The sequence below is a fragment of the Lissotriton helveticus genome, chromosome 1_1 (assembly GCF_964261635.1).
Source record: "Lissotriton helveticus chromosome 1_1, aLisHel1.1, whole genome shotgun sequence".
NCBI lineage: Eukaryota > Metazoa > Chordata > Amphibia > Caudata > Salamandridae > Lissotriton > Lissotriton helveticus.
In genome coordinates this window covers 2,064,485,870-2,064,513,177 of record NC_136057.1, presented here as the reverse complement: position 1 = coordinate 2,064,513,177, position 27,308 = coordinate 2,064,485,870, and the positions used below count along the sequence as shown (strand labels likewise).

At 46.2% G+C, this 27,308-nt stretch overlaps 1 protein-coding gene across 1 annotated transcript in view; it reads left to right on the top strand.

Annotated features, from left to right (window-relative positions):
• Positions 1–25,887, top strand: part of AK5 (adenylate kinase 5) — a 2,677,990-nt gene extending 2,652,103 nt beyond the window's left edge. Inside the window, exon 14 of the mRNA XM_078645236.1 lies at positions 25,679–25,887. Within this exon, the coding sequence (XP_078501362.1) occupies positions 25,679–25,747 (69 nt within the window). The 3' untranslated portion in view covers positions 25,748–25,887. The remainder of the gene's footprint in view (positions 1–25,678) is intronic.
• Positions 25,888–27,308: the final 1,421 nt, after the last annotated feature.

Here is a 27,308-nt window from a genome sequence, read left to right as displayed (position 1 = left end):
CACCAATGTACTAGCAGCTCATGCACAGAATCTGTAGCATGCAGAGGCCTCTTGTGCAGGTCACCTACCATTTGAGCCAGTCCTCTGTAACAGGGAGAGCTCACTCATAGGAGGAACCATGTCATGTCCCAAGGCTGCCCCAGTTTCCAACGACCTGCTGTCATGATATTACATTTTTACATGAATACGACTGCTTGTTTACCAATGAAAGTGCAACATTATGCAGCAGCAAAGTGGGCTCCACTGTCTCATTGTAATTGCGTCTGACCGTACACATTCACATTACACAGACGAAGTGTTCCATTCGCCTCAGGCAGTGCAGCATGCCTGCTAATGAAGCGTCAGTGGGGCTTGTCACTCATCATCCCTATGCCCTATCAGAAGCCAGGAGAGAGGAGGAGAGTCCACCTCGAGCTCTATCTTGACATCTGATGGGTCAGACGTTTGTGTCCAAGGACAAGACAAGCAAAAGCGATCAATCCAGATGGCTTCTGCTTGTTCTTTATGCTGCTCAGTTTGTGGGAGACAGAATGGTGGACCAAGGATCACAGGTTTTCTGTGCAATTCTTAATTTGTAAAGACGAGGCGCCGGTGCTTCAAACTATGCTCAGAACCCCTGCAGACGGTGCAATCGACTGTGGACACATTGAATACCAAGGAGTCTTGATCCAACTCATGACTCTTTATTCCACTACCAGACATTCCCTGCCTTTTTAACTGACTCTTGCACGATCCTGCTTTTTCTTTTGTGACGAGTTCCTATCTCTCTTTTTCTCCGTCCTGCCCTTTTGTTTGTTTTGCTCTCAGCAAATGTTTGATTAAGACAAATAAGTGTCGTCCCACAAAAATGAGTGCCAGTGGCCCCCTCCGGTAACCATCGGCTCAAATTAAGCACTGGTCCCATGATAAGTTTAATTAACAGCATGTGTGTTATTGCGTATTGTGTGTGGGTATATGCATGTGTCTAAGTGCGTGCATATGCATCTTCTTTTTGCCATAGCACGATCCATTCTCTCGCCATAAAATATGCGTGGCTCCTTTATTAGACTCTTCTTTGTTTAATAATTATTTCAGCAACTATGAATAAGAGGCAGCCTAAGAGCATAATAAATAATTATAGGGTGAGGCTGAAGGAACAGCCTCCCCTAACATCACTTATTAATTTTCCATTTCTTTCTATCTTGTACATTTTATCTCCGACATCCTCTTTATGTCGCTCTCCCCGTTTCTATGTCTGTCTTTCCTACGATCCTTCCCTCTCCTTTCTCACACAATCTAACTTTGCTAGCATTTTTCACTCTAACTCTCATTTTCACCAACTACCCTACCCTCCTTTACTCTTTCTCTCCACACATTTTCCTATTTCTTTCTTGTAGTCGCACCTGTCTCTATATACCCTCCATTTTTTCTCAGTACTCATTCTCTCTGAATAGTTTATCCATTCTGTTTTCCCCCCTCAATTCTGGTTCATCTAGCTTTGATGATGCATTACAAAAGAATTATGGCCCAGATTTACGAACGCTTAGCTTCGGGGTTTGCGTTATTTTTGTAATACAAAACTGATGCAAAGTCTTAGGATGGGATCTACCATTCAACACAAATTAGGATTTGCAAAAGTAACACATAGTTGTGCTGTGGGGTGCATTGCATTTCTTTGCTTCAAGGGGCTGTTTCATGGGTGCTACTTGGGCGTTTCCAGGCAACCACCCTGTGTTTTGACAAAAATTCCTATCTACAAACATTCGTAGATCGGGATGTATGCCAAACCTTTACGTCTCCTCGAGGCAGTTGCAACAAGGAGAAATGTTTTATTTGCTCCTACTTTGCATACGTGTTGCATTGTACCACACACATACAAAGCAGGACAAATGTACAGTATACTTTTTGTACTAGTGCCCTTCCAGTACAAAAACGATTCCTTACAGGGCACACGCACCCTTGCAATATGGCTCATTTGTATGTGTACTGGCACATGGCAGGCTTAAATGCGCCAGTGCAGTGAGCGAGGAAAGTAGTGCCATATCTTAGTAGATATGGAGCTGTTCTGCTCCCTTCCTTTCACACAATGCAGCACAGTAACTACAGTTGGTATACTGCATTACGGGTATTTTTCATAAATCTGGGTCTATATGATCCAGAATACAAAGAGAAATACAAGAGTCAATTATTCTGGTACAACTGGAGACCCCTGTGCTGGTCACAGTGGAGAGATGTCCTTCGGCTGACGACCGCCTCATTAGAAATAGAACTTGTGGCGTACATCACATCTGCAGTAGCCGTGTTAACCCAATGAGCGGTCAGTAGCGGTGCATCCATTAAGGCGCTGGGGCGTTGACCCACAAGCCGCTGCGCCCGCAGCTCGCTCGGCGGCTCTGAACCGACAATGCATGTCAGTCAGCATGATGCCGGACCGCCCACCCCCTTCAGAGTCTGAAGAGGGTGGGCGGTCGGGCGTCATGCTGACTGACATGCATTGTATAACCACGGGGTGGCGCAGAGCGCACAACAGGCAGCAGCACAAGTGCGCATGTTGGGTTTAGGTCAGAGAATTTTTCCGACCAGCCCAGTCATGCACACTAGTGTTAGCTGTGGCTGGCGGCTGCGCATTAGGAGAGTGAGGGTTGATCAACGTCGCAACCCTCGGTCTCCGAATGGGTGGCGAGTATCCCTGCTAAGCCAATCCTGGCGCTCCTGGAGCAGCATCAGTATTGGCTGAGAGGGGTTGCAGGTGATGTGGCTGTTCCTGTTGAAGAGCGCCAACGCTGGACCACGGTCCAGGAGCAGAGGCGGTGCGGACCCGGTCAGGTAAGTTTTTATTTTTTATTTTCATTTGTAACTCCCCACCCCCCAGCGAGTATTGCGAGCCGCGACTGCCCTGACTTGATCTTAACTTGCCCCTTCACTTAGCCCCTAAGATAGCTCAGTGGGATAATGCTCAGTCATGCAGGAGCGATCTGCGTGTAACCTTTGAACTACGGATCCGAATCCTTCGTGATGGGCTCAGCCTTTTATTGTCCTTGGATGGTGATACTACGTACCATGTCTGGTGCCGCCGTTAGTCTGGCTGTAAATTTAGTGAAGCGCCTAGACATTCCTGGGTGGATACTGCACTCTATATAAACACAGCAATTAGTAGAGCGTGTCTATGTTGGCCATCCCAAGAAGAAACATGGAAATAACCCTGAATGAATTAAATGCGGTCGGAAAGGGAGGCTGGAAGGAAGGGTTAGTGGTGTGGGGTATGTGTAAAGCTGAAGACTGCGCTGGGTCAAGAGTAAGCAGCCGGTGGGCCAATCACACAAGACTTGTGTTTTCTTGTCTGCTGTCACATTCTAGGGGTCTCCGTCCCTAAGTCCTTCCCAGCTCTTGCTAGCCGCAGCAGGGTCCCCCATGACCCCTCACATCCCTCCCCGACCCCAGGTCACCAGAGGCCGGAGCTGTTTCTCCTTCTTGACAAGGTGTTATCCAGTGACAAGCAATGACTGGCTTTAGTGTCTGCCTTCAGGGTCTGCCGGGCTCTACTTCATCAGTGCTCAATGAGGTAATGCCCCGCCACTGACACCTATGAAAACGAGCAATTATTTAAACTTGCACCCAGCAGGTATTTGCCAGTAAAAGCAACTTTTTACACCCTCCCAACTCTGGTATGTATTGGAACTTAGACCGTGAGAGTTAAATGGTTTGCCCAGGATGAAATTATATGGCTTACTGAGAGCGCCAGGATTCAAAAACATCAGGCCCGCAGTCTGTTGTCTAAAATGCTGGCACTAGTCCCAACCGCTCAGTTAAACAGCTCAGTGGGTTAGACACATGCTGCGGAGAGTTAGATATCACTTGTTAACTACACTTTAATCTCCCGACAATTGTAACTCAGCGAGTCACCCGCCTTGGACTGATAAGATGATCAGAAATAAATCGGGCAATAAAAACACATACCCTTGCATTAGTTTTGTGGTGTGAGAGGCGGCGATAGCAACAGCCACACAAGACCCCAGTCTCAGAGATCTGATCTCAGCTGTTATAAGAAGAGTGCACTAAGTTTATGAAGTTAATTATTTAAAAAAGTTAAAAGATTTCAGAGCGTCGCGGTCCATACCAGCTCTTTGTCCAGTAAAATATTTTTGTATTGATGTTTAAAAGGCCAAAATAAATGGATCGAATACTATTAAGATAATGTCCAATCCACTGGAATGAATTCAGGGCACGCAGTGCCAACTGTGATTCTGTGACTCCTATGGCAGATTCATCACACTGTTATTTATTTCATTTAGCCGGGGTTTTTATAGAGTTCAAATCTACATGCCAGGGCACTAGTGTGCGGAATAATTAGTACAGTCACAAAGGCACACTTCACGATTTGTTCTATCTTTAGGCACTGATAGTATTATTATTGTTAACTAACTCTCAATATACCTCGGAAGGATGTAATGTAAGATGTGAAGCAGTAGTCTTCAGTTTTCACACAGATCTCTCCAGTGGGTGCCATTAGTCCCCTGAAGCATTTTACAGACAATAGGCGAAGATATAGGCGAAAACTAATGGTCAGCCGGCCTAAGAACAATGCTGAATTCAAATAGATGCAGGACATAGATTGATGGTGAAAGTTACTCATGGGTGAAATGGTTGCCAAATGGAAATTGTCGAGAAATGATTCTTAATATGATCTTTTTTAGAAGCTGATAGCTTTGTTGTCGACCACACCTAGCCTTCGTGGCTGTGAGTATAGTGTTAGGGTCATTTATCCAAGCACAGCACCTCCTTTATTCCCCCCCAACAGTTACTCTCTGCTCTTCCTGGCAGTGAACTGTCCAATTGAGAAAATGTGCCTGTGACATACAGTATGTCACTGCCAGAAGCATACCAAAGGACAATCACTTTTTTGATGTGTGATCCTTAGAATGCTCAAAATAAAAGAGTTTTGGTGATCGAAATACAATATATGGTTATCACATGTGTTTAATGCAAAATCTAGATTTTATTCCCCACCACGATGAAGTGAGAGTTTTGGCTGCACCCTTTCAACCTCAGCACATGCATGGATATACACACACAGACACTTATGAGCTTTATAACTTGGTACAGATATTAACTGACTCAGAGGCACTATTTTTTACAAACTTGGGGGCATATTATCAAGAACAGCGTTAAAAATTATCGCTGGTTTAGCGGCAGAAAACTGACGCTAAAGCGGCGATAATGGGCTTGATAATATGCCCTTGAGAATGCCAATAGAAGTCCATGTTCTGTTGTGAACATGGGCTTCTATTAGAATTCTCCAGGGCTTATTATCAAGCCCATTATCGCCACTTTAGCGGCAGTTTTCTGCCGCTAAACCGGCGATAATTTTAACGCAGTTCTTGATAATATGCCCCATGGAAAGATGAACAGTACTGTGCAAGGAGTGACTGCCTGCTCTAAAAGACTCTACACCAGTGTTTTAAGATGTTCTGGAGTGTCTATAATACTGTATTAAGGTTGACTGTCTGCACAAAGCTGCATAGAGGCTGATTGTGTGCACAGTGCTGTACTAGAGTTGGTAGGGCGCACAGTGCTGGACAAGGGCAGTTAATATTTAGTAATGCACAGAGGTTCAGTAAAAAGGGCCTCTCATCTGCTTCTTGGCTAACCAGGAACTGCTGAATCTCATCACCCTCTGCCTCCACACTCTCCACGTTTGTACTCCCGCTTTTCCCTACTCTCTACCACTACACCCTCACTCATGCTCTCCAAGCTTTCACTCACTGTCTACTGCTCCTTCACTTGCCTATAACTTCTCTTCTTTCTGTCACTTTTTCCCCATCTTCTCTCCATCTCTCTGCTTCTTCTTGGTTGTCCCCTATCTCTCTGACTGGTCATTAGAACACCTGTCTCTCTCTCCACCAAGTCTTCCATACATCGTACGGACTTGCTTTCTCCCTCCTTCCTCATCCTTTTACAATGTCCCACTCTCCCAGGTGTCTTTCTATTACATTCTTCAACCTTTTTACACTACACTACTCCCTCCTTCTTGCTCACCCCTCTCCTAATTCCACTTGTGTTTTCTCCCATCTTCATCTCCCTTTTATATTCCCCTCCTTCTAACACCTCCTCCTCCCTGTGCCCGCACCTTCTCTCGGCAGAATGCCCCCTTCACACACTATCCTTTCCTCCCAACTCTCTATTACCGCTCATTATCTAAAAAATTCTTGGGTTGAACCCCCCCATCCCAAATATTCTCAGTTGGACTTGTTTGTTTACTCACTTGCGATATAACACTCATCCTCCAACTTTTACGCTCTCCCACTTTCAAAACTCACCAGCCGCCACAGCCGCCACTGTTGGTGGTCGAAGGGGAGGGTGAAGAGTGAGTGTAAGCAATATGTGGAGCAGCATAGAAGTAGAAGGTTAACAGAACAATGAGAAAGGTAACGTGATGGTGGGGAGAGGAGCTGTTGGACAATGCCAAAAGAGACTGGAGGAAAATGAAACAAGATGGAGGACGATAAATAAATAAAACAGCATGACAGTGGATGAGAACATGTAATGTAAGAAGATGGGGAAGGTGAAAATGGTGAAGATGAGAGAAAAAAAGAGGAAACATCTGAGTGCAATGCTTATAGAAATGACAGCTACCATTGTTGTAAAGTATATTTCCTGATCCTCACATTGCACCTATTTTGCGGAGTGAAAGGCTGATCAGAAATAACAAGGACTCTGTGGAAAAGCACAACTAGGATGGATAAGACTAATGTAATGTTAAGTGATGAATTACTTCGAACTGTGGCCACCTAAATACTAATATGATCTGTCTGGAGCATTACGTGTGTGTGTGTGTGCTTATGGACATTGCCATCTGCAGAGGTGCAATACTCTCCTGAGTCAGTGGGAGGTATGGGAGACCCCGCCTTTTGCGTCGGTGCCTCGGACTCTCCTGAGTCACTGGGATGTCTCACTGACTCAGGAGAGTCTGAGGCACCGACGGAAAGGGCGGGGTCTCCCATACCTGAGTTGTTACCGGGTGAGGTGAGGTTTTTATCTCATTCAAAACAGGTGTGAAGATCACTCCGCTTGTATTGAGGTATTTTTATAATGGTTGTACTCTGACGACTATTGTCAGCACATTTCACTTTTCCAAAGAATGCAGTAGCAATCTTAATTAGGTCCTGAAGAAAGCCTGGGCTAGGGGCGCTTTAGGCTGAAACTAGTCGACCATACTGTGAAGCAGTCTATTTGTTGAAAACTGCTTTTGCACTATTTTAAACGGACTGGCAGAGATATCTTCATTAAAGTAATTTTCTCTCTCCCATGTCCAGTTTTAATCTCACTCACTAGCACTGCACTGACTATTCCATCACCCAAGCTACCGATATCCACTCCCAAAAGGAGATGATAGTTAAACAAGTAATCTCCTTCTTTCTTGTTTGTACTGCCTTCTGTTGTTGTTTGATGTAGCCTGATCGCAATCCGACCCACAGTATCTCTCTCAGTGATCTGGAAGAGTTGTGGTAGGGAGGAAGGATATCCAAGTGATGACACTGACCTCCCTTGGTAGTTGATGGACATCCTATCATTTGGCGAAGGCTGCCTCTCTTTACACACTGTTTCTGGGTTGATTTCATTTCATCTTGGATATACGCTGGGTGTTTTCAATCTTAGCTGTTACGATAACATGTTTCTTGCTTTTCTCTCTGAGACCACCAAAATTTATTGTAGTTGTGATTCATTTTATTGGGGATTAAATCTGTGGATTGGTCTTTAAACTCTCCCTTGGACCCTCATTTCTCCCTTTGAGAAGTTGTTATGAATTGTAAATGGTTAACCAACTACATGGTTAGAAAATGTGTTGTTCCCAGATTAGTATGAGGGGTGTCTAATGTGTACTGTTGGCACAGAACAAGTTATAAATATATCTTAATATGGAGATAATGTTATGGTGACAATGGTTTACACAACTCTACGGCTTAAAGCAATGTTGTGTGGCTGATGGTTCTAGGGATAGTGTCTAATGTATGGTATTTCTATTGGGGTCAAATGTGTTTTCTGGCATTCTCATTAACTGGGGCCAGAAAGCACAGCAGTGATTAAATAACCTCTTGTTTGACTGTCGAGTCTTGAAATGTCCTATAGAAGCCATAAACCAGCGCGTGCAAGACAGGCTATTATGCCTTACACTTATAGATACATACGGCCTGATGTGTTAAAGGGTTTTATCCATCCTATGTCTATGGAGCAATGCATTGATGCTTAAGGGCAATAGATCTCATTGCAGTAATTTAGTTAGGATCAGAAAATTAATATTTATGAAATAAGTGAGTGATAAACCAGACCAATCGCTGTGTTTCACTAAACGTCTCCTTAAGTTGTTGCTCTTTCCTGCCCTTCCTCATGCAGCCTTATCAAACCCACAAAAGAAGTAGGAAGTTACTGGGCTCCTTATAAATGTCTGACGTGAATCTGGCATGAATAGCGGAGTATTCACCAGGGCTGCTTTAGCATACCCGAGCTTGAGCAAGGAGTTTGTCTATTAGTTCCACACAGTAGTCAGATTCCTCTGATGAGCCGGCAAAGGTTCAGAGGCTTTTGTAAACGTTTGCCTGGCCTTCCTCACTATTAGTATGATCAGACACATTTGATCCCTTAAAATCAAATGCTAAAAATGTTTTTCATTGTTGATGTGGTAATTACACATTTTGGTTCCATTCATTTCCATACGAGTGCATGTGTTCCGTCTTTCCACTGCTCCATATCGCACTTGAGCTGTGTCCCGGAAGTAAATACTGTAGAGTCGGTCCGCTCTCTTTCCGCTTTGCTCTCTGTAGTGGCAACGTGCTTCTAAGCAGTCCCTGAAGCGGCAGCGCCATGAGTGTCCCAGCTTTTATCAATGAGATGAAGGAGGACCAGGTGAAAGTCGCTCCTGATCCCACAGACTGAATTGCTCCCCTACCCCTCTGTTAGTATCCATGTTTTACTTGTTGCTTGCTCGTCCCACCCCCTCTCCAGCTTCACCTTTTTGTTGCTTGTTACCAGGGCTGGCTTTAGCGCTGGTGGTGCCTAGTACGACAATGTTAGTTGGCGCGACCCAATGACCACATCCAGCAGTGATTCTCTCACTAGCACCCTTTAACAGTGACCAAGTCTCCATTACCACTCTCTCTCAGATGCATTGAATTAGTTATATAGCACCAATCTTACCAGTAAAGGATGTCAGAACGCTTTGCATCACTCACACATTACACAAACTATTAATCATACCTGTGTAAATCAGCTTATAGGAAATGTTACATAAACCAAAGGACTAAAAGTGTAGGAGTCACATGTCATCCATACTAGCAGGCCGTATAGCTTAGAAGTGCTTGGTGTGGAGAAGCACAAACTCATGGTAAAAAAAGAAACAGCATAGTTGGGAGTTTTCACTAATAATAATTTCGATTTCTACCCAAATTAACCCTTTTTGTAACATTAATCTATGCTCTAATGTATACTTTGCAGTGTGTATGCAGCTCTATGATGAAAGTTAACTGTTCTATATTAGGACTTTAAGTTATCAATTGCAAGTAACAAAAGGATGCACTCAGAACATCAAGTATACAAAACTCCATTCTCCTTGTACTGTAAAGTGTGACTGTAATTCTGCATGCCTTTCAAATAAAGAATGCTGCAATATTATTTCTTGTCCCTCAAATATAATTTACCAGATTAAACATTGTTTCTGCTGCATTCTTCTGCTTTATCCAAAATACAGTGCTCTCCAGTGCAGTGCCTCTGTGAAACATTGACAGAACCCATGAGAATGGCTTATCTTCAGAGATTAAGGATCCCATAGAACTTGAACTGAGGCTCTGACATAGACCTTCCTCTAGGGCACTGTACTCTACGCCACTCTACTCTGCACCTCTCCATGCCACTGCACTGCACTCCACTCTACTCTTTTCTGCACCATGCACGCTATGCCACTCCACTCTACACTGCTGCTCTCTACATTACACCACTCTGCGCCACTCTACTCCTGTCTGCACCGATATACTCTAAGGCACTGCACTCTATGCCACTCTTCTCTAAGCCACCTCACTCTACACCACTCTACTTTGCTGCAGTCTACTCCACTGTACTCTATGCCACTGTACACTACACCACTCTAGTCTGCACCACCAAACTCTAAATCTCTCTACTCCACTGCACTCTGTGCCACTATATTCTACTCTACATCATTTTTTATCTAGGCCAGTGCACACTCTATGCCACTCTGCTCTGTACCACTACACCACTGCACTCTACACCACTCTTCTCTACACCACTCCACTCTATGCAAATGCACTCTTCACCACTTTACTCTTCTCTGCACTACTTTATTCTAGGCCACTGCACTGTACTCTAGTCTGCACCATTCTACTCTACGCAACTGCATTCTACTCCATTGTAGTCCACTCTGCACCTCTATACGCCATTTACTCTGTACTCCACTCTACCCCACTCTACACTGAGCCACTCTACAGCACTTTATCCCACACAATTCCATTCTACTCCACGCCACTCAAAGACACTTTACTTCACTTCACTCCTAAACATTCCACTCCACTGTACTCCATGCCACTCTAGTCTACTCCAGATCACTTTACGCCACTCTACTGTTTGTCACTCCACTCTACGCCACTGCACTGTATGCAACTCAACTCTACGTCAGTCAACTCTATTGTACTTCATTCCACTCTACTTTATGCCACTCCACTCTACACCAGTCCAATCCACTCCTCTCCACGCCACTCCATTCCATTCTCCGCCACTCCACTCTCCTCTCACCACTCAACTCCACTCTACTCAACTCTACTGTACTCCAAACCACTGTACTCCACTACACTATAAGCCACTCCACTTCACTCCATGCCACTCTACATCACTCCACACTACTCTACGCCATGCCACTTCACTCCACTCTCTTGTACACATTGTATATATGATTTTACATGCTGGGGGGTCATTCAGTTTCTTTGCTTTTTGGTATTGGCATTGCTGCTTGGAGGAATTCAAGCTTTCCAATGCATCCAAGTATTATAGCATCTTTTTCCTTGGTCACCTTGTTCATGCCATGAGCTTTGAGGTCCTTTACTACCCGAGTTCATTGATACTCATTAGTGGCTTCAGTCAATGAAGTTCATTATACCTTGGACATAAGATCAATTTTATACCTATTCAAACATTGACATATTTTACTGCATGTCAATTCATTTGCATGTGAGATTTGTGTCGGACAAACCTACCCAGAAGATAAATATGCCACTGTACTCTATGTCACTGCACACTACACCACTCCATGTCACTGCACACTACACCACTCTAGCCTGCACCACTGCACTCTACAGCTCTCTACTCCACTGCACTCTACACCACTATACTCTACTCTGCGCATTTCTCCTTTAGGCCAGTGCACATTCTATACCACTGCACTCTATGCAACTGCAGAATATGGCACTGCACTCTACACCACTCTTCTCTACTCTTTACCACTCCACTCTACGCAAATGCACTCTGCACCACTTTACTCTTTTCTGCACCACTTTATTCTATGCCACTGCATTCTATGCCATTGTAGTCCACTCTCCATCACTCTACGCCATTGTACTCTACTCTGTACTGCTCTTCTCTATGCTTCTGCAGTCTACGCCACTGCACTCTTTGCAAGTCCACTCTACTCCGTGCCACGTCACTCATCTGTACGCCACTCCTTTTTATTCAACTCCAATCCATTGTACGCCACTCTACGTCAATTCACTCTAAACTACTGAACTCCAATCTCTTATACAAAATGGCTAGAAGACATTGGCAAAGCCAATAACCCTTGCATAGGCGAAACCTATTGGCTTTGCCAATGCTTGTTTAAAAAGCAAACACCTTCAGAAAAGCCGTTAATCTACCTCATTGTTAGTAACATATTCAGATGGCACATATTTATTAAAATATTGTGCAATGTAGCATAGCACCCAAAGTTGCTGTGCTGCTTTGTGAAAGGTGGAAAACACATCGCCGAGCCATATCTACAGAGATATGGTGCTGCAACCTTCATCCACTGCCAACCTGCATCCTCTGCTCAGGCGCTCAAACAAGCAGTTTATTACCGCAACCACATCTTTTCATATTGGGTACCTTTCCACTGAAAAATCCTGAGCTAATAAATACTTTTAAAATTGTTCAAACATTGTATATGTGCTGAACAGTGTAGCACACATGCAAAGTATGAAAAGTTTGAAAAAAAATGTTTTTTTCCAAGTTAATACCTGCCTTGAACTACAATTGTTTGTAGGTAGGGTTTTGCATCAAAAACCATGGGCGGTGGGATTGGAAAGCCATATACCACTAATGATGCACCCTTGATGTAAAGTAATGCAAAGCAGTGCAAAGTGCTACTTTGCATTACTTTTAGTCAATTTTCCAGCGCAAAAAAAGGTTTGCACTGGTAAGCAAATAATAAACCAATACTTGCCCGTTTACATTACTGTTGGGCTTAGCCCTCTATGCAGAATCACCCCTAAAATGTTGCCTTCTCCCATCGTTTATGTTGGCCTCAGGGCTTTAGTGCTTGTGCTCACTCCCTAAATATGGTGAGATTGACTTACCCCTGATTGGCATATATAATTTACTTATAGTCCCTAGTGAAGGGTTATACCATATACCCAGGGCTTGTAAATTAAATGCTACTAGTGGGCCAGCAGCACTTACTGTGCCACCCAACTAAGCAGCTCCTTTGAACATCTCTGGCCTGTGCAGCCTGTGCACAGTTTTAAACTGCCAACTCGACTTGGCCAAGTAAACCTTTTGTCAAGCCTAAAACTTTCCTTTGCATACATATAAGTAACCCCTAGAGTCCGCACTAAACAGTCTATAGGACATGGTGCAATGTATATACAAAAGCTGGACATGTAGCTTTTAATTTTACATGTCCTAGAAGTGAAAAACCCAGAAATGTGTTTTTCACTACTGCAAGGCCTACCTCTTCAATACGAAAATATTATGGCACCTCATTACATTTATTAAGTTATACACTTGTTTGGGAACAAGTTGAAATATCAGGTTTGGTGTCTAAAGAATTGTTATTGCAAATCCTCTTTAATGGTAAAGTTGGATTTTAAGTCACAATTCTGAGAAGACCACTTTGAGAAATTTGGCATTTTCTTGTCCTAACCTTTTGGTGCATGCAGCCTGTTCCCTGGGTCACATGACAAGGTGCTGTTGGCCTTTGTGTATTCCTCCCAATCAGTAACCCAAAAGGGGAATAAGTTCTGGCAGGGTGGAAGGGGTGGTGGTGCTGCGCACAGCCCCACTTACATTCATCTCAGTCCACACGCAAAGGACTTCACAGTAGCCTTTTATGACCCCCCAGACCAAGGGGAGCCTATGTTGAGAGGCTGGAAATTCAAGGACCATTCGGGGACTCTAGACGTTTCTCCCACTTTAAAGCTGGCACTAGGTATAAAAATATGACTCTCAAACTCACTCTTAAGTAAACTTCTTGATCTGTGCACGATTCTCAGAGGACCACCCTGCTTCCTGTGGCCTGATGTGTACTTCAGAGAACTGCCCTGCTGCTCCAAAAAGACTGCCCTGTAGCTCCAAAAAGACTGACCTGCTGCTCCAAAAAGACTGTCCTGCTGCCTGAAGCCTACCCTGTGCCCTCAGAGGACTGCCCTGTTGTTGGAGACCTGCTTTTCCCATTGAACCCAGGACCACCAGCGTGACTATAAGGGATACTTTTGTGGCCTGTTGTTCAGAGCTACAGGGACACAAAAAGCTCCAACTTTCAAAGTGCACCTTGAACCAGCCTGAAATGAGTTCTGACCTTCCAAGTGGTGTCCCCCACAAGTCCTGGACCCTTGGAAGTGGTGCTAAAGGTGCCCAACCAGCCCAAATCCACAACTTATGCCAAAGAGTGTACTGAGAACCCCGAGGAGACCTAGACTTTCCTGCTCACTTTTCCACCCAAGGTGCATCACCAGTCGGTCTGACTTTGCAGTAACTCCCGCTACCTTCTTCACCACTGGGTGTGAGTGTTTGATTGGTTCAGATGCTCCGTCCGTCACCACCCCCTTTTGTACCACCTTCTTCACCACAGCAGAAAATCCTGTTCAGTAGCTTCTTTATGGGAGGGCATTGAGCCTCCTGAGCCCTCGTCGGATACAGCCTGCATCTTCGTCCCGCTGGAGATCTTTGACTTCGAAAAAAGAGACTCAGTCCGAATGAAGAAATCTTCACCACAGCTTAGTCCAGCAGCTCCCTGATGATGAAGCTTCCTCTTCAGCCACTGTCAGCTGTATTTCTAAAAAGTCCTAAAACCCAGAGGCATCAAAGTACTGAAACGGTAGGGCACGGTAAGGGAGAAAGGGCCTAACCAGAGTAAAACAATAACGCCTTTCCATTTAGCAACAATTCACATTTTCACCTGCCTACGAAAATCAGATGTAAGTTAAGGGTCCTAATGTGTTACCAGAGGAAATTCCAAAACCAAGCAGCAGCTGCTGTGAAGGCATGTCCCCCCATCTAATTTTCCTGCACCTGGGAATCATAAACTTATGATGTCCTGCCGATCTAAGAGATCTAGTAGGAACATAACAGTTGAAGGTAGTCCTAAGATAACAGGAGCCTTGCTGATGTAGAGTCTCATGAACCATACACAGGGCTTTGATGGATAACCACTGCCTCACTGGTAACCAATGGAGAGTTCTCAAGCCCTCTCTGATAGAGAAGTGTTTTGGCAGACCTGGGACAAATCGAGCTGCAGCATTTTGGATAATCTGGAGCTTATTTAAAGAGTACTGATTCACATTTCAATAAAGGTCATTACAGTAGTCCAAGCAAGGTGTGATCAGCACAATGACCACTGACACCTTATGCTCCTTAGTAAGAAAAGGAAAAATGTTCTTCAAACACTTGATGATCCAAAAGCAGAAGCTCACCGGTCTATTGACCTGGGAGTCAAACGTCATGATTTTATCAAAAATCACCCCCCAGGTTTTTGGCTGCGGCCAACAGAACGGGAAGAGTAGCACAAGTTTCCAGCCACCAATGGTTGGCCCCAATCAAGTTTTCATCTCCAAAAACCGCAATCTCTGTCTTCTCCCCGTTCATTTTCAGCCAGTTCTCCCTCATCCAGCTGCCAATTTCTGCTATGCAGGCCCTGAACTTGTCTGCCACCCCTTCCCAGTCATCAGAGACGATGATCTGGATGTCATCCGCATAGGTTGCCACCCGGAAGCCAAAAGAGCGTACCAATTTTGCCGGGGGGGGCGACATACAAGGTGAAGAGAGCAGTGCTAAGGGAAGAACCTTGTTTGTGGATCCCACAGGGAAGATGGAAAGGGTTAGCTCTAAAAATCCCCACAGCTGACTGTAATAGTCCTGTTCACTAAGAAGTACTCCAGCAGGTTGAGGGTGGCATCCCTCAGCCCAGCCTTTAGCAGTCTTTGCACCAACAGAGATGGAGAGATGGTGTCAAAAACTGCAGACGAATCTAACAGAAGCAGAATAGCAGCACCTCCCTATTCGACTTGCCTGCAAAAAGAATCAGCAGTCAACAACAATGCCGATTCCGTGCTACGATTCCTCCTGAACCCATCTTGAGAGGTGTTCAGGTGTTCATGGTAGGAGAAAAACTGGGCCGGTTGCTGATTAATGTGCTTCTCCTAGATTTTAGCTGGAGTAGGTAGAGAGACATCGGATGCAGCTTTTTTTCAGTCACCCGAGTCCTGGTGCGGTTTCTTCTTGAGAGGGATGACAATCTCACCTTCTTCCAACACTGTGGGTACACCCAAGACTCCAATACCTGAGAATAGGATATCTCCAAGTCAGCTGTAAGTAAATGTGGAGCTAACTGCAATATCCTGGGTGGACAAGGATCATCCAGCGATCCCGATTTGATTTGCCCTAAGAGGGTTTTAATGTTCTCCACTGAAAACAGAGAGAACCTAGCTAACCAGCAGTTAGTAGGCTGTTTAGGAGTAATACTGTAGGAAGGTTGACCCCTGACTATGGTTGCCCCCAACTTTTTGCCTGGTGTTTTGCTGGTTTTCTGACTTAGTTGACCTGAGGCCCTGCTATTCAGGACCTCAGGCCCACTGCTCTCTCTGTAAAATGGATTCCATGTACCTTAGGTACATATCTAAATTGGATACTGAGTCACCTTATCAGTCCCTGTACTGTGTACCTTAGGTACCCAGGGCCTAGGTGTACCCAGGGCCTACCAGGGGCTGCAGCATGTATTATGCCACCCCTGGATGGCCATCCAAATCTGACACAACTGGCTGCTTGACAGCTGGGGCAAGGTGGTGTAATCACCCTTTGCTTTAGATATAGTATACCTATATCTAACCCTAAAAATGGACACACAGATCTCCTATCAGTCACTCCTATGGCAGGCCTTAACAATCCTGAAGGCAGAGTGCTTGGAATCGTGTGAGATGGTGCTCTGGCATGAGCTGAGCCTGTCTGCGGCTTTCGGGATCCATCCCTTAGCCGTTTCCATGATATCGCATACCATATACTCTTAAGTGCATTATAATCCTCGCGGTTATGTGCCAACTCTGGTATCGCTTTATCAAAACATGTCGAGTAAGGTGTCATACGAATTGGAATACTAACCCCTCGCCAATTCTGGCGACGGGGTTAGCATTCCACCCTTCTAGAGGGACACGACATGTATGTAACCCCTAACCCCGGTTAAAGTCAGACAGAGCCTTAGCATCCACAAAATGGATGCTGCCACCGAGACACAAGTCTGCCCTCCTGCTGCTGGGAGTCCTCCCAGAGCAGGAGATAAGGACAAAGGGTTTCCTGCCAGGGGCGGTGCCAGCACCGTCCCAGACAGGGTTTTGTGTATTGTAGGTAGGCAGGGCTTTAGAGGAAGGTGACTGCAAGTGGCACCCCGGTGCTCACTGTGCATAGGCCGGCTGAAACCAGTTCCAGGGGCACTCCAGCCCCTGGCCTGGGGAAAGCCCGCCAAGGAAGTGGGTGTAACCACCCCCCTCCTGGTCCCACCCATAGGGCAGGACCTAGTCGCGTGCCAGCCCCCTTTTACAGGATAAAGGTAGGAACTGGCCCCCTTCCAAATCAGATCATCTTTGGAATCAAGACACGACTTTCTGCGAAAGGACTTCAAGATTTCCTTCTTCAAGATTCTCCCTTGTGACTAAGGAGTAGTCACCCTGCATCCGCAGGCACCATCTAAGAACACTGCGGTCTGCTGCAAGTCCTTCCTCCGGAATCCGACTGCCCAGCTCGACGAGAACCGGCTTCCCTGGCACCTCTGACCTCTACCTACATCATCAGTCACGCTGAGATTCGTGGGTGTGACGAGACCTCGAGGGACCGGCCATCTTCAAGACTGCACGACTTCTTTCCAGCAAGCCCGCCGAGTAATCTACTGGTGAGTGCTTTGGGGTCCGAGAAGCCCCGACCCTGAGCAGCTCCAGCTCCGAAGTGCAGCCCCCCAGCATCTCCACGATCTGCGTGGGGCCCTTCTGCTTCCCGCTGCTCACCGCGTTGTTTGGCTACTAGCCCGTTGGCTTGTGGCCTTCCTGACGACGCCCGACGACATTTCTGCTGCTGGTCTGGTTGCTCCAGACTGGCCCTTGCTCCCTTCCAGAAGAGGAGCACCCCGGACCCTCCTGGTCCACTCAAGACGCCATTTTGAGTCCACCGCGTGGGCTTGAATTAGCCAAGGCTTGTTGCCCAATCCTGGGTAACTTCGACGCCGACGACTTCATCCTTCGTGGGACAGCTCGCACCTCCATCCTGGTCGCCGACAACGCCTCCTGGTCCGAGAGACTGCAGAGCCCAACAGCGCCCACTCACCTGACTGCGGTGACTTCGCCCGGTGCCATCCTGGTGCCCACTTAATCACTGGCTAGTGATTCAAGAACTTGGTCCCCTCTGCTTTCAGGTTTTCTTCTTCCTTGATCCAGGCTTGGATCCATCGAACTTTTCTTCACTGGTCGCCTGCCAGCAACTTCTTCCTTCCAGGCTCCTGGTCCGGCAACAAGATCCCCGACGTCTTTTCAGACCTATGCAGCTGCAGCCCCTGGGCTAGGTAACTTCGGCACTCCGGTGTCCCAGCATAGCCTCACTATCCAAGGGTCAGGATCCACTGTCGTTTTCTTCCTACCAGGTCGGGTTCGCCCGTGAACACTAACTCTGTGAATTCTAGCTTCCATAGACTTTGTCCCGCATCCCGCGTGAGAGTGCACACTCTGCACCCGAGTCCCCTGGGCCTCCTAGCAGTAATCTAACGATTCCCTAGTCCAGTCCTAGCGATTCCAAAGCCTATTAGAACTGTTACTTACCTGCTAGTAATTCGCATTCCACTTTTAGTGTATATGGTTTTTCGTGCCCCTCGGGCATTTGTGTAACGTGCTAACTTAAAAGTATTTTCGTAAGAGTTTTGTTGTGTGCTTAGCTCCCTGTCTCATAAAGAGCCAGGGTAGTCTTGTTATAAATAAATACACTGTTTATTTTCATAACAACTTGTGTGGTGTCCTTTCACTGGGTGTTCAAGGGGTAATGTGATGGTAAAACAGCTGGCTTAACACGCCCTCTAGAGTCTTAGCCTTAGACTGCTCGTATCCATGCTACTAGGATAGCTGGTCTATAAGGTTGACTTACAACCAATCATCAATAAGGGTTGTTTGGACTGATATATAGTGATCACTAGAATAGTGAGCACTGCACATCAGGCCAACTTCTCACATTGGTGAGCAGCGGTTGGGATTTGAGCTTGCTGTTGTTTTACCACACATGCCCTAAGAATATCTTGTGAAAGATCACATAAGTACTAAAGGTACATATAACTTAGCTTAGAATACTCTGAGTTCTACTGAACCAGCTGTTGTAGCTCCTAGGGCCTAGCACACCCTAAACTACAACTCTAGCAAGGGATCAGTAGGCAAACATATAGTGTAGGTAAGTGCACCACTTACACCTCACTAGAAAAGCATGTCGACTCAGGGGGACTCTACTGAGACTCCCCTGGTCAGTGTTGACCCTCCACAGGTCACTTCAAGATATGCAGCTCTCAGTTTCCATGAGATGAGACAGATCTGTGTCTCCAGAAAACTGAAGCAGGGGTCTAACCCCACCACTTCCTTTCTGATAGGTCTCTTAGAGACATATGATGCCAGAAAGCTTTCTCAGTTACATGAGAACATGCCAGCCTTAGAGGGAACCTCTGGGGATCCAGATCTCCCCAACACTGATTCAGCAGTTGAGGAGGAGGATCAGGAGGTACTCTCTGGGGATGAGGTAGACAAAGGTCTTGAGGTAGTCAGAAGGCTAACTAGGACCAACTTAGACTTACTTGGGCTAGGATCTGGGGGCCCCCCAGTACTAACCCGAAGTGGGCCTAACCTTGGAGTTAGGAGAGATAGATCTCTTTCTAGGGACTCCATTAGATCTCTGCACTCTAATGCCTCTTCCCAGGGGAGAAGGAACTCTCCCCAGAGGAGATTGACTTCACCTCAGAGAAGAGAGCATGAAGCAAGGATGAGACAAGCTAAACTGAGGATTGAAAGGGAAGAACTTGCCCTGGCCAAAGAGAAGCTTGCCTTTGCTAGAGAGCAGCAGATGTGTGGGATAGTTCCCACTGGTGGCAGCAATCTCCCAAGAGATAGAGAGAAGGGTTTAGACACTAAACACCTGACTAAAATAGTGCCCCCCTTTAAGCAAGGGGATGATATCCAGAAATGGATGGCTGCTCTGGAGAGGGCCTGCACTGTGCAGTGCATTCCCCAGAGTCAGTGGGCAGCTATACTGTGGCTCTCCTTTGATGGCAAAGGTAGAGATAAGCTCCTCACTACTAGAGTTGAGGATGCTAACAATTACCAGGTCCTGAAAAATGCACTGGTTGATGGGTTTGGTTTAACCACTGAGCAGTACAGGTTGCTGTTCAGAGACACCCAGAAAACTCAGTCTCAGGACTGGTCAGACTTTGTTGATTGTGCCACTAAGGCTTTGGAAGGCTGGCTACTGGGTAGTAAGGTTACTGACTTCAAGGGATTGTATAATCTAATTATGAGAGAGCAAGTCTTAAATAATTGTCAGAACCAGTTATTACACCAGCACCTGGTAGACTCTGATCTGACCTCTCCACAAGAATTGGGTAAGAGGGCAGACAAATGGGTCAGAACCAGGATTAGGCCCAAGAACCAAGGTGGTGACCAGAAAAAGGAATCAACCAAGCCTCAAGAGAAGGGTGGGAATAAATCTCCAGATCAAACCACATCAGGGCCCCAAAAATCCTCTGAGGGGGGTGGGTCCCAGAATCCTTCCAATAACCAGAAGAAACCTTATTGTTATCCCTGTAAACAGGTGGGTCATTTAAAAACTGACAGCAGTTGCCCAAAGAATAACAATAAGGAAAACATACCCCCAAGTAACATTCCCAAACCTCCTGTTACTACTAGTAGTAATCCCCCAGGTGGTGGGAGTGCCCCCAAGAATTTGGGTGCATTTACTTTGGGAGTTCCTGGGGACTCTGGCCTAACCAGGTCCCCAAACTTAGATACTCTTGTCTGTGAGACTGGCATGGGGTTTGCCAACTTCACAACTTGTCCCAACCCTTTGGGCAAGTACAGACAGGAGCCCCTCATCAATGGTATAAAAGTTGAGGCCTATAGAGATACAGGGGCTAGCATCACTATGGTGACTGAGAGTCTAGTCCCCTCAAGGCAACTTTTACCTGGTGCCACATACCAGGTGACCAATATTGATGGAGTACAGAGAGATCATCCCATGGCAGTGGTCAATCTCAGCTGGGGAGGTGTCACTGGCCACAAGAGAGTGGCAGTGTCACCAACCTTGCCTGTAGATTGCCTACTGGGGAATGATTTAGAGCTCTCAGCCTGGGCTGAAGTAGAGCAAGAGACCCATTCTAGAATGGTGAACATCCATGGTAAGGGTAGTGGGGCAGTGGTAGCCACAGCCCCAGTCCAAGATATCCTCCCTGAACAGGTCAGGAAGGTTGTGCCAGTCACAACCCAATCTCAGACAACTTCCTTCCCAGAACAGGTTGTCAAGGCTGTGATGGTCACAGCCCACACCCAAACTGAGCCCCCTCCTGAAAAGGTTGGGAGAGTTGTGATGGCCACAGCTCAAACTCAGACAGATGACAGTGTTGTGAAGCCTGAAACTATGGATCACTCCACTCAGACAGAGAGCATTGAGGAGGAAGAGAAGTCTCCCTCCCACCAGACTTTAGGAAAGGATCAGCCTCCTCAGGGAACTGATCTGACCCCTTGTGAAGAAACTGCCACAGAGGTAGTCAGGCCTAGCCTGGCAGAACCCCTGATGTCAGTGGACCCTTCCAAGATGGGACCCAGTCTGGAGCAGGTAACCTGCCCCTCTCTACCCTGCCTCAGTCAGCCCAGGGCTGTAGAGGTCAGGGAGGCCAGTGTTGGACCCCAAAGGGCCCCCTGTCCAAAAGAATTTCCCAATCAGCAGATTAAGGGCACTGAAGCTAGTAGTCCTAGCCAAGTGAAAATAAAACATACTCCTGAGGGATCCCCCTTAAAATTAGTTAGGGACCTCCCACAGATGGACACTGTTGGGCACAGCCAAACTTGGGACCTGAGGGCCCCAGACCTGACCTGTCCCTCCAGTAAGCCAAACAGAGGGACCCAACCTCCAGCTGTAGGTAGCCAGAGGTTGACCCTGAGAGCCCAAAACAACTCAGTCTTGGAAAGAAAGGCCTATATGGTGGAAAATTATTGGAGGAAGCTGAGCCCAAAATTAGTGGAGCCTCACTTCAGTACTCCATTTCAGCACCAGCCTTTTTCTTTGACAAAACACACCACAGGTAGAGATTCCCTATGGTGGAGACCCTCAGACACCCTTAGGGTGAGGGATTGCTTAGTGGACCATGACATAGGGGGTAACCATGCCAGTGCTGGTACTTCCTTAAATGGCCACTTAGGCAATATAGGCTTACCTGGACAAGGATAGCCTTATCTCCTTTCGTTTGGGGGGGGTTATGTAGGAAGGTTGACCCCTGACTATGGTTGCCCCCAACTTTTTGCCTGGTGTTTTGCTGGTTTTCTGACTTAGTTGACCTGAGGCCCTGCTATTCAGGACCTCAGGCCCACTGCTCTCTCTGTAAAATGGATTCCATGTACCTTAGGTACATATCTAAATTGGATACTGAGTCACCTTATCAGTCCCTGTACTGTGTACCTTAGGTACCCAGGGCCTAGGTGTACCCAGGGCCTACCAGGGGCTGCAGCATGTATTATGCCACCCCTGGATGGCCATCCAAATCTGACACAACTGGCTGCTTGACAGCTGGGGCAAGGTGGTGTAATCACCCTTTGCTTTAGATATAGTATACCTATATCTAACCCTAAAAATGGACACACAGATCTCCTATCAGTCACTCCTATGGCAGGCCTTAACAATCCTGAAGGCAGAGTGCTTGGAATCGTGTGAGATGGTGCTCTGGCATGAGCTGAGCCTGTCTGCGGCTTTCGGGATCCATCCCTTAGCCGTTTCCATGATATCGCATACCATATACTCTTAAGTGCATTATAATCCTCGCGGTTATGTGCCAACTCTGGTATCGCTTTATCAAAACATGTCGAGTAAGGTGTCATACGAATTGGAATACTAACCCCTCGCCAATTCTGGCGACGGGGTTAGCATTCCACCCTTCTAGAGGGACACGACATGTATGTAACCCCTAACCCCGGTTAAAGTCAGACAGAGCCTTAGCATCCACAAAATGGATGCTGCCACCGAGACACAAGTCTGCCCTCCTGCTGCTGGGAGTCCTCCCAGAGCAGGAGATAAGGACAAAGGGTTTCCTGCCAGGGGCGGTGCCAGCACCGTCCCAGACAGGGTTTTGTGTATTGTAGGTAGGCAGGGCTTTAGAGGAAGGTGACTGCAAGTGGCACCCCGGTGCTCACTGTGCATAGGCCGGCTGAAACCAGTTCCAGGGGCACTCCAGCCCCTGGCCTGGGGAAAGCCCGCCAAGGAAGTGGGTGTAACCACCCCCCTCCTGGTCCCACCCATAGGGCAGGACCTAGTCGCGTGCCAGCCCCCTTTTACAGGATAAAGGTAGGAACTGGCCCCCTTCCAAATCAGATCATCTTTGGAATCAAGACACGACTTTCTGCGAAAGGACTTCAAGATTTCCTTCTTCAAGATTCTCCCTTGTGACTAAGGAGTAGTCACCCTGCATCCGCAGGCACCATCTAAGAACACTGCGGTCTGCTGCAAGTCCTTCCTCCGGAATCCGACTGCCCAGCTCGACGAGAACCGGCTTCCCTGGCACCTCTGACCTCTACCTACATCATCAGTCACGCTGAGATTCGTGGGTGTGACGAGACCTCGAGGGACCGGCCATCTTCAAGACTGCACGACTTCTTTCCAGCAAGCCCGCCGAGTAATCTACTGGTGAGTGCTTTGGGGTCCGAGAAGCCCCGACCCTGAGCAGCTCCAGCTCCGAAGTGCAGCCCCCCAGCATCTCCACAATCTGCGTGGGGCCCTTCTGCTTCCCGCTGCTCACCGCGTTGTTTGGCTACTAGCCCGTTGGCTTGTGGCCTTCCTGACGACGCCCGACGACATTTCTGCTGCTGGTCTGGTTGCTCCAGACTGGCCCTTGCTCCCTTCCAGAAGAGGAGCACCCCGGACCCTCCTGGTCCACTCAAGACGCCATTTTGAGTCCACCGCGTGGGCTTGAATTAGCCAAGGCTTGTTGCCCAATCCTGGGTAACTTCGACGCCGACGACTTCATCCTTCGTGGGACAGCTCGCATCTCCATCCTGGTCGCCGACAACGCCTCCTGGTCCGAGAGACTGCAGAGCCCAGCAGCGCCCACTCACCTGACTGCGGTGACTTCGCCCGGTGCCATCCTGGTGCCCACTTAATCACTGGCTAGTGATTCAAGAACTTGGTCCCCTCTGCTTTCAGGTTTTCTTCTTCCTTGATCCAGGCTTGGATCCATCGAACTTTTCTTCACTGGTCGCCTGCCAGCAACTTCTTCCTTCCAGGCTCCTGGTCCGGCAACGAGATCCCCGACGTCTTTTCAGACCTATGCAGCTGCAGCCCCTGGGCTAGGTAACTTCGGCACTCCGGTGTCCCAGCATAGCCTCACTATCCAAGGGTCAGGATCCACTGTCGTTTTCTTCCTACCAGGTCGGGTTCGCCCGTGAACACTAACTCTGTGAATTCTAGCTTCCATAGACTTTGTCCCGCATCCCGCGTGAGAGTGCACACTCTGCACCCGAGTCCCCTGGGCCTCCTAGCAGTAATCTAACGATTCCCTAGTCCAGTCCTAGCGATTCCAAAGCCTATTAGAACTGTTACTTACCTGCTAGTAATTCGCATTCCACTTTTAGTGTATATGGTTTTTCGTGCCCCTCGGGCATTTGTGTAACGTGCTAACTTAAAAGTATTTTCGTAAGAGTTTTGTTGTGTGCTTAGCTCCCTGTCTCATAAAGAGCCAGGGTAGTCTTGTTATAAATAAATACACTGTTTATTTTCATAACAACTTGTGTGGTGTCCTTTCACTGGGTGTTCAAGGGGTAATGTGATGGTAAAACAGCTGGCTTAACACGCCCTCTAGAGTCTTAGCCTTAGACTGCTCGTATCCATGCTACTAGGATAGCTGGTCTATAAGGTTGACTTACAACCAATCATCAATAAGGGTTGTTTGGACTGATATATAGTGATCACTAGAATAGTGAGCACTGCACATCAGGCCAACTTCTCACAAATACCTTCCGTGCAGGGAGTCGTGGGCCTTTCCTTGGATACTTCCAACCAGGAATCAACTGGCCTCTCATTGGGTTCAGAGACGTCTGCTTAGATCTTCATAACTTACTCTCAAAAGTGCAGCCACCTTATCACAAACATCGTGTGTGTTTTCCAATGCCTCCTGCGTGAGGGGGTACAAGAAAGTACTATCTTAAATAATTCCTTTGAGATATTAATTGAACAACTTATCCTCTGAGAAAAGTACAAAGATTTAGTCTCATTAATTGCAGTTTTATATTTGAGAATTAAAGCTTTGTGTATGTTTCTCTCTTCCAAATTGGGGGACAATCTCCATCTCCATTCCTGCCTCAGACACTGCCTTTGTGAGGGCCCTGACTCAACCATTTAAGAGCATCTTTGGGATGTGCTAAAATTCTTTCTTACTCTGATTTGTTGTATAACCAGTAGAATGTTCTGTTGGGTATGTATAATCCAGTGTAAAAATAAAATCAGATTGCACTACAGAATATGGAGGATATACAATTTGTGGCACAAGAATATTGTGGACAAAATATGAAGACCAGCATATCAAAAGGTAAGTGCATATAGAGGAAGTATAGATTTACTACTCCTAACTCCACTTCTACGTACCTTGAAAATATACATGTCATGAAGGTACATATGTGTGGAGCTAGATATCGAAAATCTATTCTAACTTACCTATTTTACTGCGATATTATGTGGGCAAATTAAAAAAATCATATGCCTCAATTAAGCCAAACAAAAGCCATTGGAATCTACTGGAATTTCTGCCAGGGTTTTTTATTTGCTCTCTCATTACTGTTTTGCTTTGGATTCGCTCTTACCCTGAAATGCCTGTATCATGATGCACACACGTGATTGCAAGTTTATATGTAGGAACTGTTCTTCTCGTTGTTTTCAGCACTGGCTTATCCCTTTTCTCTTTCTCTTACAGATTAATGCAGAAGGAACACCAGAAGAAATTTTTTCGCAAGTCTGCGCTTCTGTTGACCCTATTTTCTGAGATGAGGGGACGCTCACATTTTCGACTTTTCAATATACATGTCCTTAAACGTAAAAAATAAAATAAAAAAAAGCAGACCAGGCAAAGACGTTGTCCCAAAGCAATACGTGTTGTTGTGGTAGAATGTATCTGGAACTAGTGCATGAGATACTAAATGTCAGCAAATGCCCGGTCATTCATTGACGACGGAGCAATTGGCTGTACTGCATTACAAATGCTTTATACTGATGGCATAGAATGCTACATGTAAAATGGCGCCAGTCCCATAGCGAAAATCATTATGATGGGATCTCGCTTATTTGTGTTTCTGGAGTTAAATATATAAACCAGTTATCAGATGTCTCTCCCATGATACCTTGGGGGGAGGGGGGGGGGGGGCAAAAAGAATCAACTCCCAGGCTGCACATATATAATTCAGGTCTGTTGCAAAACCTTGCAAAGTACCCCTTGCTAGGTATGCTATGCTGCCCAGATCACTTTTCTAAGACATAAACGGCACTAACTTTCTTCAGCGTCCCTTTGATCATCGCTTTTAGTGGCTTTAGCTTTTACGGAGGCTGATTTGCTATAACGTGTGACGTGTCTGGTTTGCTCAATTTACTGTGGAACCAATCGAAATGCTCAAACGTGTTCAACGCATCTGAGGAAATTATTGTTGTGGGGGAATCAAAAGATCAACAGATGGCCAGTTGTTGCAATGTGACAAACATTCTCGTCACTACTTAGAACTTGCTTTGCTGGACACTCATATATACCTTCCTTCTAGGAAAGGGGAGCATTTGCTATAGATAATGGGACATACATATACGTTGCCCTTCTGCTGTAATGATTCGCTTACCATAATTAGTGAATGTACTTTGTATAACTATAGACTGCTTCCAGGCAAAAAAAATGCAACTTAAAACATGGTCATTTTTGTATCGAGTTATGTTAGTCATGCCAAGTAGTTAATCCTTCTTTGTAATGCTTCCATTCGTTCACAAACAATGTACCAAAAATAAGACTATCTTGTATTAATGTATTGCTCATGCCTACATGCTGCTGATATCTGTGAGACCCATATACTTTTATAAAATGTTTGCATATGAGTGTTACAATGGATTTTACAGGCGTTGACAGCCACACAAAATATGCTATTTGTTTGCAATAGTGAACAAAAGGCATTTTAGATATTCCAGTGAAGTAACTGTATGCAGAAGACAAGCACCTGCCATAATACCGTTTTCATTATGGTGGTAAACTACTTCAGCAGGAGAGAGCATGCGTACTACAAGATTCGGATAATAAACGGATACAAAGATGTACATTGTTTAAACTAAGTACCTATTTAAATGTTTATCTAACTAATTCTGTCATTTAGGCTCGTCATTAGCTTGTAATGTTGTTTCTTATTTAATATGTGATTCACAGTTTACCATTTCTTGCAGGTATCAATGGTTTGCTTTTTTTTTTTTTTAGATGGGTTGGTGTGGGATCTGGTTGTGCACCCAACATGACACCTGTCATCGCGTGTCACCTTAAAAGGCTTTCTGTGCTTTTTTTCATTCATTTGTGTTTATGT